Below are 12672 nucleotides of genomic sequence, written 5' to 3'. Positions count from 1 at the left end.
TGGTCTGATGAGTTTCCTTTGCAATCCTGTGCATTTTTAAAGTAGTTTTACAATTTTTAATTGGTTCTAGAAAGAGAGAAATATTGATCTGTTGTTCTACCTATTCATGCATCTGCATCTACTGGTTGATTCTTGTATGTGCCCTGACTAAGGATCAAACCCACAATCTTGGCATACTGGGATGATGCTCTAACCAACTGAGCTACCTGGCCAGGGCAATCCTGTGCATTTTTTATAATACATTTGCAGCTGTCCCTTGAGAAGGGGCCCACAGGAAGCTGGCCCCTCCCCTGGCAGGCTCTGCAGAATCAGGTCAGAATCAGGTTGTGGTTTAGGCAGATTAGTGAGGTCCTAAACTGACCTCCTAAAGATTCCTAATCCTGGGACAGCAGCCAATCAGCAGGCCTGGGGCCATACAAAGTCCCTCCACCCTTTCTCCATCCCTTAGCCAGGGCTGTCATGGCCTCCCTATTCTTTGGACGAGTTTTGATCCAAAACAACAGTGACCAGGATGAGCTGGATACAGAGGCAGAGCTCAGCCGCAAGTTGGACAACCGAGTGGTGCTGCTGTTCTTCGGCTCTGGGTCATGTCCACAGTGCCAGGACTTTGCACCCATCCTCAGGGACTTCTTCATTCAGCTCACAGATGAGTTCTATGTGCTGCGGGCGGCCCAGCTGGCCTTAGTTTATGTGTCTCAGGACACCACAGAGGAGGAGCAGGACCTATTCCTCAGGGATATGCCCAAGAAGTGGCTCTTCCTGCCCTTCAAGGATGACCTGAGGAGGTGAGGTGAGAAGGAAGGTCCAGGAGGGCTTCCTGGAGGAGGGGATATTTCTGCTGACAGTGAAGTATTATTGATACATCTGATCCAGTTGAGCAGCCCCTGTGCCAGTCCATATACCCAGAACTGAGGGGTACAGAGGGAGGTACACATGCCTATGTCCATCCAGCCCCCAGGGAGCTTACAACCTAGTGAGATGACAGACATGAAACACTCAAATATATAATAGCAAACTGCAGTAGTGTTCTGCAGGACAAAGGGAGGATGCCATGTAGAGATATAATGGGGAGATTTTGCTGAGATTTGGTAGTCAGAGGAAGTAGCTTTAAAGAGAGACCTCTAAGTTTGCCAGTTCAGTCCCCGGCCAGGGCACATACAGGAACAGATTGATGTTCCTGTCTTTCTTTCTTTTCTTCTTTCTTTCTTTCTTTCTTCCCTTCCTTCCTTCTTTCCTTCCTTCCTTCCTTCCTTCCTTCCTTCCTTCCTTCCTTCCTTCCTTCCTTCCTTCCTTCCCCTTTCCTTTCCTTTCCTTTCTTCCTTTCTCACTAAAATTAATAAATAAAATTTTTTCAAAAGAGAGAGAGAGACTTCTAAGAAAAAAAGTCCTTTAAGGACAGGGTGGATGGGAGAAGGAAGCAGAAGGAAAAGGGAGGGTTTCTAAGCAGAGGGCACAGAACACCACAAAGGCTCAGAAAACAGCCAATTTGGGAACCGTAATTCCAGATGGGAAGTGAGCAAGCACCATCGGGAGCAGTGCCCCAAACGCCACCTTTACAAGTGTGGATGTTTCTCAGTGTAGCTGGGAGCCATCAGGGGCACTGGAGCTGAGAGAAAGGTAGCTAGAATCAAGCTTTACAACAAGCAGCCCAATAAACGGTGTTTTTGTTTGTGGCTATTTTAGAACTTTTCCCTATTCTGCAATAAGACTTTCAATCTTTTTTTTTTTTTTTTTTTTTTTTCTGAAGTTGGAAACGAGGAGGCAGTCAGACAGACTCCCACATGCACCCGACCGGGATCCACCCGGCATGCCCACCAGGGGGCGATGCTCTGCCCATCTGCGGCGTTGCTCTGTTGCAACCAGGGCCATTCTAGCGCCTGAGGCAGAGGCCATGGAGCCATCCTCAGTGCTCGGGCCAACTTTGCTCCAGTGGAGCCTTGGGGGCTGGAGGGGAAAAGAGAGACAGAGAGGAAGGAGAGGGGGAGGGGGTGGAGAAGCAAATGGACGCTTCTCCTGTGTGCCCTGGCTGGGAATCGAACCCGGGACTCCTGCACACCAGGCTGACGCTCTACCACTGAGCCAACCGGCCAGGGCCAAGACTTTCATTCTTTTTAACCCCCAACTTTTTATTGTGAAAAGTTTCAGGCCCTGGCCAGTTAGCTCAGTTGATTAAGAGCATCCTCCAAAACAACAAAGTTGTGAGTTCAATCCCTGGTCAGGGCACACGCAGGAAGCAATTAATAAATGCACAACTGAGTGGAACAACAGATGAATGCTTCTCTTTCCTCTCTCCACTCTTTCCCTCCCTTCTCTATCTCTTTAAAAATCAATCAATCAATAAAACCCTGGCCAGATAGTTTGGTTGGTTGGAACATCGTTGAGGCACTGAGGTTGCTGGTTTGATTCCCCAGTCAGGGCACATACAGGGGCAGCTCAATTTTCCTGTCTCTCTCTCCTTGCCTCTCTCTCACAATACCAAAAAGTTGGAAGCACACAAGGACACCCATGGCAACTGTTAACATTTTGCCATGCTTTTTGTTTTGTTTTGTTTTGTTTTGTTTTACAGAGACAGAGCGAGAGTCAGAAAGAGGGACAGACAGACAGGAATGCAGAGAGATGAGAAGCATCAATCAGTATTTCGTTGTGGCACGTTAGTTGTTCATTGATTGCTTTCTCATATGTGCTTTGAGTGTGGGGCTACAGCAGACCAAGTAACCCCTTGCTCAGCCAGCGATCTTGGGTCCAAGCTGGTGAGCTTTTGCTCAAACCAGATGAGCCCATGCTCAAGCTGACGACCTCGGGGTCTCGAACCTGGGTCCTCTGCATCCCAGTCCGACGCTCTATCCACTGTGCCACTCCTGGTCAGGCACCATGTTTGCTTTATCTACATGTGTGCAGAGTTCGTGCTGAACCATTGAAAGCAATTTACAGATTTTGTGACATTTTTCTGATTTCCTTCATTTTGTTACACAACAAGTTGGAAGTTTCTGGTCATGGAGAACTTCATTCTCCACTCAAGAATATCAAAGTCTGGACACTGGCTCACTCCCGCCGTCCTGTGCAGCTGCAGGGGTTCTTTCCTTGGAACTGGCACCATTGCCCTCTCCAGGGTAGAGATGCCAGCTGCCAGGGCATCATAGCCAAATGCTGGCTTTGTTTGAGGTAATCCTCTCAACAAAACATTCACCTGGCTGGTATCTGGAGAAAGTGAGTCAGTTCCCAGCCTCCACCCCCACCTACCTACAGGATTGCCAGATAAAATATACGATAAAATATACAAATTTATCACAAATTTCACACAAGTTATGAATAAGTTTTTTAAAATTTTATTTATACAATTAACTTTAATGGGGTGACATTGATCAATTAGAGTACATAGATTCAGAGAAAACATCTCCAAATCATTTTTTTTTTTTTAATTTTCTGAAGCTGGAAACGGGGAGGCAGTCAGACAGACTCCCGCATGCACCCGACCGGGATCCACCCGGCACGCCCACCAGGGGGCGATGCTCTGCCCATCCGGGGCTTCGCTCTGTCACAACCAGAGACACTCTAGCGCCTGGGGCAGAGGCCAAGAAGCCATCCCCAGCGCCCGGGCCATCTTTTTGCTCCAATGGAGCCTCAGCTGCAGGAGGGGAAGAGAGAGACAGAGAGGAAGGAGGGGGGGTGGAGAAGCAGATGGGCGCTTCTCCTGTGTGCCCTGGCCAGGAATCGAACCCGGGACTTCCGCACGCCAGGCCGACGCTCTACCACTGAGCCAACTGGCCAGGGCCTCCAGATCATTTTGACATTTGATTATGTTGTATACCCATCACCCAAAGTCAAATTGTCTTCTGTCACCTTCTATTTGGTTTTCTTTATGCCCCTCCCCTCCCCCCACCCCCTCCCTCTCCTCCCTTCCCCTCCCATTTGTAGCCACTGCACTCTTATCTATGTCCATGTATCTCAATTTTGTGTCCCACCTATGTATGGAATCATACAGTTCTTAGCTTTTTCTGATTTACTTATTTCGCTCAGTGTAATCTTATCAAAGTCCATCCATGTTGTAAATGATCCTATGTCATCATTTCTTTTTTTTTTTTTTTGTATTTTTCTGAAGCTGGAAACGGGGAGAGACAGTCAGACACACTCCCGCATGCGCCCGACCGGGATCCACCCGGCACGCCCACCAGGGGCGACGCTCTGCCCACCAGGGGGCGATGCTCTGCCGCGACCAGAGCCACTCTAGCGCCTGGGGCAGAGGCCAAGGAGCCATCCCCAGTGCCGGGGCCATCTTTGCTCCAATGGAGCCTTGGCTGCGGGAGGGGAAGAGAGAGACAGAGAGGAAGGAGGGGGGGAGTGGAGAAGCAAATGGGCGCTTCTCCTATGTGCCCTGGCCGGGAATCGAACCTGGGTCCCCCGCACACCAGGCCGACGCTCTACCGCTGACCCAACCGGCCAGGGCCTGTCATCATTTCTTATGGCTGAGTAGTATTCCATAGTATATATGTGCCACATCTTCTTTATCCAATCATCTATTGAAGGGCTTTTTGATTGTTTCCATGTCTTGGCCACGGTGAACAATGCTGCAAAGAACATGGGGCTGCATGTGTCTTTACATACCAATGGTTTTGAGTTTTGGGGGTATATACCCAGTAGAGGGATTGCTGGATCATATGGTAGTTCTATTAATTTTTTGAGGAATGACCATACTTTCTTGCATAATGGTTGTACTACTTTACATTCCCACCAACAGTGAATGAGGGTTCCTTTTCCTCCACAGCCTCTCCAACACTTGTTATTACCTGTCTTGTTGATAATAGGTAATCTAACAGGTGTGAGGTGGTATCGCATTATAGTTTTGATTTGCACTTCTCGAATAGCTAATGAAGATGAGCATCTTTTCATATATCTGTTGGCCATTTGTATTTCTTCCTGGGTCTGTTCAAATTATAAATAATTTTTAAAAATATTTTATTGATTCATTTTTAGAGAGAGAGGAAGGGAGAGAAACATTGATTTGTTGTTCCACTTATTTATGCATTCATTGGTTAATTCTTTTCTTTTTTTTGACAGAGACAGAGAAAGTCAGAGAGAGGGACAAACAGACAGGAAGGGAGAGATGAGAAGCATCAGTTCTTCATTACAGCACTTTAGTTGTTCAATGATTGCTTTCTCCTATGTGCTTTGATTGGGGGGGGGGGTGGCTACAGCAGAGTGAGTGGCCCCTTGTTCAAGCCAGTGACCTTTGGGCTCAAGCCAGCAACCTCGGGGTTTTGAACCTAGGTCCTCTGTGTTCCAGTCTGACGCTCTATCCACACATCACCGCCAGGTCAGACTCATTGGTTAATTTTTTTTCTTCTCTTTTCTAAGTGAGAGGAGGGGAGATAAAGAGACAGACTCTCCACATGCGCCCCAACCAGGATCCTCCGAGCAGTCCCCATTTGGGGCCAATGCTATCTGGGGCCAGGCTTGCAACTGAGCTATTTTTTTTTAATTTTATTTATTCATTTGTAGAGAGGAGAGAGACAGAGAGGGAGAGAGAGAGAGAGAGAGAGAGAGAGAGAGAGAGAAGGGGGGAGGAGCTGGAAGCGTCAACTCCCATATGTGCCTTGACCAGGCAAGCCCAGGGTTTCGAACCGGCGACCTCAGCATTTCCAGGTCGACGCTTTATCCACTGCACCACCACAGGTCAGGCCAACTGAGCTATTTTTAATGCCTGAGGGGGAGGCTGCACAGGGCCATCTCACCATCTCAGCACCGGGGCTGATGCACTCTAACCAATTGAGCCATGGCTGAGGGAGGGGATAGGAGAGAAAGAGAGAGAAGGGGGAGAGGGAAGGGTGGAGAAGCAGATGGTAGCTTCTCCTGTGTGCTCTGACTGGGAATGGAACCTGGGACATCCACACTCCAGGCCGATGCTCTACCACTGAACCAACTGCCAGGACCCTCATTGGTTAATTCTTATTTTTTTAGATTTCTTTATTCATTTTAGAGAGAGGAAAGAAAGAGACAGAGAGAGAGAGAGAGAGAGAAGGGGGGAAGGATCAGGAAGCTTCAACTCCCATATGTGCCTTGACCAGGCAAGCCCAGGGTTTCGAACTGGCGACCTCAGTGTTTCAGGTCGATACTTTTATCCACTGCACCACCACAGGTCAGGCCATCATTGGTTAATTCTTGTATGCACCCTGACCAGGGATCAAACCCACAAACTTTGTATATCAGGAGGATGCTCTAACTAACTGAGCTACCTTGCCAGGGCCAACTTTGAATTTTTTTATTTATTTTTATTTTTTACAGAGACAGAGAGAGAGTCAGACAGGAACAGAGAGAGATGAGAAGCATCAATCATCAGTTTTTTCTTGCGACACCTTAGTTGTTCATTGATTGCTTTCTCATATGTGCCTTGACGGCGGGCAGACCAAGTAACCCCTTGCTAGAGCCAGCGACCTTGGTTCCAAGCTGGTGAGCTTTTGCTCAAACCAGATGAGCCCGCGCTCAAGCTAACGACCTTGGGGTCTTGAACCTGGGTCCTCTGCATCCCAGTCTGACGCTCTATCCACTGCGCCACCACCTGGTCAGGCTGAATCATTCTTTTTTAATTAATTAATTTATTTTATTTTTTTATTTTTTTATTTTTTTTACAGAGACAGAGAGTGAGTCAGAGAGAGGGATAGACAGGGACAGACAGACAGGAACAGAGAGAGATGAGAAGCATCAATCATTAGTTTTTCATTGCGCATTGCAACACCTTAGTTGTTCATTGATTGCTTTCTCATATGTGCCTTGACCGCCGGCCTTCAGCAGACCAAGTAACCCCTTGCTGGAGCCAGCGACCTTGGGTTCAAGCTGGTGGGCTTTTCCTCAAGCCAGATGAGCCCGCACTCAAGCTGGCAACCTCAGGGTCTCGAACCTGGGTACTCTGCATCCCAGTCCGATGCTCTATCCACTGCACCACCGCCTGGTCAGGCTGAATTATTTTTTAGTATAAGTTTATCCCACATATTACATGGGATATACTTACACTAAAAAATTATTTGTTTATATGACATTCAAAAATAGTTTTTGCTAGTTTTCTTCATTAGATTCCACATATAAGTGAAATCATAGGGTGCTTGTCTTTCTCTGACTGGCTTATAAGATTCAAATTTAACTGGGTATGCTATATTTTTATTTGCTAAGTCTGGCAACCTACTCCAGTGGGATTTTGCAAGTATCATGTGTTCTCTGTGTGGAGGCCTGGAAAAGAGCCACCCAGGAACCAAGTGGGTGGAACTTAAAAACCACGAGTGATGAGCCTTTTTTTTTTTTTTTTCTTTTTTAAAGCGAGAGAGAGACAGAGAGAGGGAAAGAACAGGGACAGATAGGAAGGGAGAGAGGTGAGAAGCATTAATTCTTCGTTGTAGCACCTTGAACTGGGAGGTTCCAGTGACCCCTTGCTCAAGCCAGCGAACTTGGGCTCAAGCCAGCAACCATGGGGCATTCATGTCTATGATTCCCCACTCAAGCCAGCAACCCCACACTCAAGCTGGCGACCTCCAGTTTTCAAACCTGGGTCCTCTACATTCCAGGCCAACGCTCTATCCACTGCCCCACCACCTGGTCAGGAGTAAACTATTTGCTTCTAGGCGTCCTTGGTTAGGGAAGATTAAACCTTGTGATTTATTAGCTGGTGTAAGTTTCTCAAAGTGTTTGGCCTTTAATTATTTTGCCTCAGTTTTCCTTACTCCACTTGTCAAGGAATTCCCCTACCTTCTTATTATCCTGCCTCAACCTCCTTGGAGAAGCCTCCCCAAGGCAGTCAGACAGGATCCACCCGACACACCCACCAGGTGTGCTCTGCCCATCTGAGGCATCGCTCTGTTGCATCCAGAGCCATTCTAGCGCCTGAGGCAGAGGCCACAGAGCCATCCTCAGCACCTGGGGCCAACTTTGCTCCAATGGAGCCTTGGCTGCAGGAGGGGAAGACAGAGACAGAGAGGAAGGAGAGGGGGAGGGGTGGAGAAGCAGATGGGTGCTTCTCCTGTGTGCTCTGACTGGGAATGGAACCTGGGACAGCCACACTCCAGGCCGATGCTCTACCACTGAGCCAACCGGCCAGGGCTACCCAGATTTCTTTTTGACATTTATCAATATTCATTCATTTATCTCACACATTTCCAGAGCACCTATTCTGTGTTCCACACTGTTTCAGGCACTGGAGACACCAGTGAATGAAAACAGAAATCTTGCCCTGGTGAAGCTACATCCTATGGTGAGAGAAAATGGCAAGACATGCAATGTGTTGGAGGCTGAGGCACAGAACAGCAGAGGGAAAGGGAAGTGTTTAGATTTGAGGTTGGGTCTCAATGGGCAAAGGTCTGGGGAGAGTGCACCAGGTAGAGGCCGCCGACAAGTGCAAAGGCCCCAAGAGGGGAGCGATTTTGGGGTGTTGGAGGCACAGCGAAAATGCCTCCAACATTTTGTGTGGCTCAGCCTACCCTGGCCCCTGGGCTGCCCCAGCGCCCGCCGGGGCAGTGCACACAGAAAGCGCTCAGTAAGTACTGGATGAAGGGATGTGGGTCTCCCCGGCTCAGGGTCCCTGACCTGACGTTTCCGCAGGGACCTCAGACGCCAATTTTCAGTGGAGCGGCTGCCCGCCGTCGTGGTGCTCAAGCCGAGCGGGGACGTGCTCACGCGCAACGCGGCCGACGAGATCCGGCGCCTGGGCCCCGCCTGCTTCACCAACTGGCAGGAGGCGGCGGAGGTGCTGGACCGGAGCTTCCTGCAGCCAGAGGACCTGGACGATCTGGCGCCGCGAAGCCTCACCGAGCCGCTGCGCCGCCGCAAATACCGCGTGGATCTTGAGGCGCGGGGCGCACAACTCCAGGAGGGAAAGGGTCACTCCGCGGCTGAGGGCATGGCCGGGGGGCTGTTTTGACCCCAGGGTGGTGGAGGACTGGAGTGGGCTTCGTTGATGACAGCCCAAAGAGGCGGAGATGGGGTGGGGGGTTGCTCTGACACTCTGATGGGAGAGAACCGACAGACAGCGGGCTGATCGATCTCGTGTGTGCCCTCACTCTCACCCGGTGGTAGGCGGGGCTGGGGACGATCCTGAGGCCCTCAAGGTGCTGGTGGGCCCTGCCGAATCAGAGATAAGCCCCAAGCGGGTCGGAGAGGAAGGGGAGGGATCATTCTCTGTTCGAGCCAGGAGGTGGGGCCCTAGCACAAGGCCAGAGCAGGGAGACAGTGTGGGGGTATAGGTGGAGGGGCTGTTCTGAGTTCCCCCTGCTGCGGAGAAAGGCCGACAGATGGGGAGTGGAAAAGGTCTTTCTGAAATCCACCCCCAGGAGGGGGCAGGGCTCTGATGAAATTATGGGGAGAAGCAGGGCGGAAACCGGAGGAGTCTTTTCTGATCCCCTCGCAGGTGAAGGCTGGGACCTAGAGCGGGGCGAAAGTCTCTGTGAGATACCCTCATCCAAAAGGGGGCAGACCTAGGGCCTGTCCTGCTCTTCCCGAGGTGCATGTCTGAGCCTTCTGGCGGGGTCTCCAGAAATATTTTTTCCCCCAGAAATACTTTTTATTTTTTAAAAGATTTTATTTATTCATTATAGAGAGGAGGGGGGGGGAGGAGCAGGAAGCATCAACTCCCATATGTGCCTTGACCAGGAAAGCCCAGGGTTTTGAACCGGCGACCTCAGCGTTTCCAGGTTGACGCTTGATCCACTGCGCCACCACAGGTCAGACCCCCAGGAATACTTTTAAGACCTGGATGAGGTGGAATGGTTACTGGTTCCAAAATGGAAAAGTACAAATAACACCGAATAGTCGTGCTGAGAACGCTCAGCCCATCTTACATTAAATGAGTTGTCCATAGCTCTTGGCCGGATAGCTCAGTTGATTAGAGTGTGGTCCAGATGCGCAGGGGTTGCCAGTTGGATGACCGGTCAGGGCACATACAGGAACAAATTAATATTTGTCTCTCCAAAGTCAATAGATTTTTAAAAAATGAGTTGTTCAACTATTTCATGTGCGAGATTATAACAATCCTTTATAGTTTATACAGGATGTATTTCAATACTTGGTGCCATGGACGCTGGGGTCCCGGACCGCCAGGGAAGAAGACCAGGAATCTCCTTATCCCTGGTGAATCCCGCCTATGAGACAGCAGAACAGAGAAATAAAAAATCCAAACTCCAGTCTGATCGGTGGTGGCGCAGTTGGATAGACAGACCATCTACCTACTTGAGGGCAAGCTCATCCAGTTTGAATGCAGGTTCACCAGTTTGAGCCCGGGGTCGCGGACTTGAGCGTTGGTCACTGGCTTGAGCAAAGGGTTACTGGCTTGGCTGGAGCCCCCAGGTCAAGGCACATATGAAAATTAGTCAAAGTTGCTTAACTATGCGTTGATGCTTCTCATCACTCTCCCTTCCTGTCTCTGTCTCTAAAAAAAATATTTTTTTTCAAAACTCCAGCCTGGAACCACTTCCTGGCTATGTGATTGGAGGACAATCACCTCCCGTTTCTAAGCCTCTTTTATTTCTTCCGGAAAATGACACCAAAGACAGGTCTTGCATGGCAAGTCAGCCAAGATCCGTGCCACGAAACTCTTCGTTTTGCCTCTGGCGCCACCTGAAGGCTAGATGACGAGGCCAGTTCTCAGAGGCAGAGCTAAATGGTGTAAACCCCTCCCCCTGCGCCCAATCTGTGGAAAAGGTGAGGGGATATTGCTCTGGGCTTGCGAATCCTGGGGACTGGACCAGCAGCGCCTCATTTTATTCTCACCCCTAATCCCCAGTCTCCAGGTGAGGACTTTGAAGATCAGGTCGGTAATTCCACTTGTTTCAGGTTCCAACCAATTTCTCCTTTGTGAACCTCAGTAAGCCCACCTGTGCGTTGGACCCTGCGTGATAATGGCTCTTAAACTCAGAATACCTAAAACTAGATTGCAGGCTTGCCTGTGGCTTTTAGAAGAAAAAGGTTTTTCGTGTGTGTGTGTGTGTGTGTGTGTGTGTGTGTGTGTGTGTGTGTTTAAGTGAGAGGAGGGAAGACAGAGAGACAGACTCCTGCATGCACCCGGATCGGGATCCATCCAGCAACTTCCGTCTGGGGTCAGTGTTCGCATCAACCGAGCTATTCTCAGTGCCCCAAATGATGATCGAACCAATCAAGTCACTGGCTGCAAGAGGGGAAGAGGGAGAGAAGCAGATGGTTGCTCCTCATGTGTGACTAGGGATCGAATCCAAAATGTCCATACACTGGGCCGACACTCTATCCACTGATCCAACCAGCCAGGGCCAGAAGAAAAACTTTTATTTATTTATTTGTTTGTTTGTTTATTTATTAGAGAGAGGGAGAGAGAAGGACAGACAGACAGGAAGGGAGAGAGAGATGAGAAGCATTAACTTGTTGCAGCACCTTAGTTCTTCATTGATTCATTGATTCCTTCTCATATGTGCCTTTACTGGAGGGCTCCAGCTGAGCCAGAGACCTTGAGCTCAAGCCAGGGACCATAGTGTCATGCCTATGATCCCACGCTCAAACAAGTGACCCAGCGCTTTAGCTGGTGAGCCCTTGCTGAAGCCGGATGAGCTTGTGCTCAAGCTGGGGACTTTGGGGTTTGGAACCTGGGTCCTCAGCATCCCAAGTCCACGCTTTTTTGTGTGTGTGACAGACAGAGAGAGATAGAGAGAACAACAGATAGGGACAGACAGGAAGGGAGAGAGATTAGAAGTGTCAGTTCTTTCTTGTAGCATCTTAGTTGTTCATTGATTGCTTTCTCATATGTGCCTTGTCCGGGGGGCCACAGTAGACTGAGTGACCCCTTGCTCAAGCCAGCGATCTTGGGCTCAAGCTGGTGAGCCTTGCTCAAACCAGATGAGCCCGCGCTCAAGCCAGCGACCTCGGGGTTTCAAATTTGGGTCCTCTGCATCCCAGTCTGACACTCTATCGACTGCGCCACCGCCTGGTCAGGCCCCAGGTCCACACTTTATCCACTGTGCCACCGCCTGGTCAGGCAGAAGTTTTAAAATATTTTTCTGGGGCAAACTACAGGACATGCAACCCATTAATATCTTTATTAATTATTCCCACTGGCACTCAGTGGCCAGCCTTCCCCACCTGGGCAGTGAGGCAGGCCATTTCACTCCCTGTCCTGTTGGGCTGTGTGATGTGGACAAGTTGCTGGCCCTCTCAGGGTCCCATTGTTTTCAGTAAACAGAAGTCATGAGCCCCCTTCCCCACCCCTATCTGTCTGGGCTTTAGTGAGGAAGGGACAGCTTGACACCTGGCCAAGGAAGACAAAATCACCCTCAGAGTGTCTCCCATGGAGTGTCAGCCACTTGCAGGGTTAACTCCCAAATTGAGACCAGACACCCCCAAATTAGAAAGTCACACACACACAAAGGGAGGGGCTAGGTCTTAGTATCTGTGAACTACCCCACCAAGCCCCCAACAAATTATGGTGAAATTTAACACAGCACTGTAATGACCTTTGGCTGTTGTATGGACTTGTTCCTTTACTTGTTAGGGTTAGGTTGTGTTTCTACCTTCCCACCAGGCCATGAGCCCCAGAAGGGCAAGCTGGACTTGCTTTAGTCACCACTGGGTCCCCAGAGTCTGGGAGCCAGCACAGGGTAGGCTCCCCCTGAGTGTTTGTTGAATGAATAAATGTAACTATCATACATCTGTGTATCTCCAACACCAGGAACAGAG

General features: G+C 49.6%; 1 protein-coding gene across 1 annotated transcript; it reads left to right on the top strand.

Annotated features, from left to right (window-relative positions):
- The first annotated feature begins 449 nt into the window (after positions 1 to 449).
- Positions 450 to 10972, top strand: NXNL1 (nucleoredoxin like 1). Its single transcript, XM_066349451.1, has 2 exons — positions 450 to 785; positions 8581 to 10972. Exons 1-2 carry the CDS (start codon positions 460 to 462, stop codon positions 8897 to 8899), a joined length of 645 nt encoding a protein of 214 aa, XP_066205548.1. The 5' UTR covers positions 450 to 459; the 3' UTR covers positions 8900 to 10972.
- The last annotated feature ends 1700 nt before the right edge of the window (positions 10973 to 12672 follow it).

The sequence above is a fragment of the Saccopteryx leptura genome, chromosome 1 (genome assembly GCF_036850995.1).
Source record: "Saccopteryx leptura isolate mSacLep1 chromosome 1, mSacLep1_pri_phased_curated, whole genome shotgun sequence".
Taxonomy (NCBI): Eukaryota; Metazoa; Chordata; class Mammalia; order Chiroptera; family Emballonuridae; genus Saccopteryx; species Saccopteryx leptura.
Note: the sequence above shows the minus strand (reverse complement) of the source record. Positions and strands in the feature narration are given on the sequence as shown.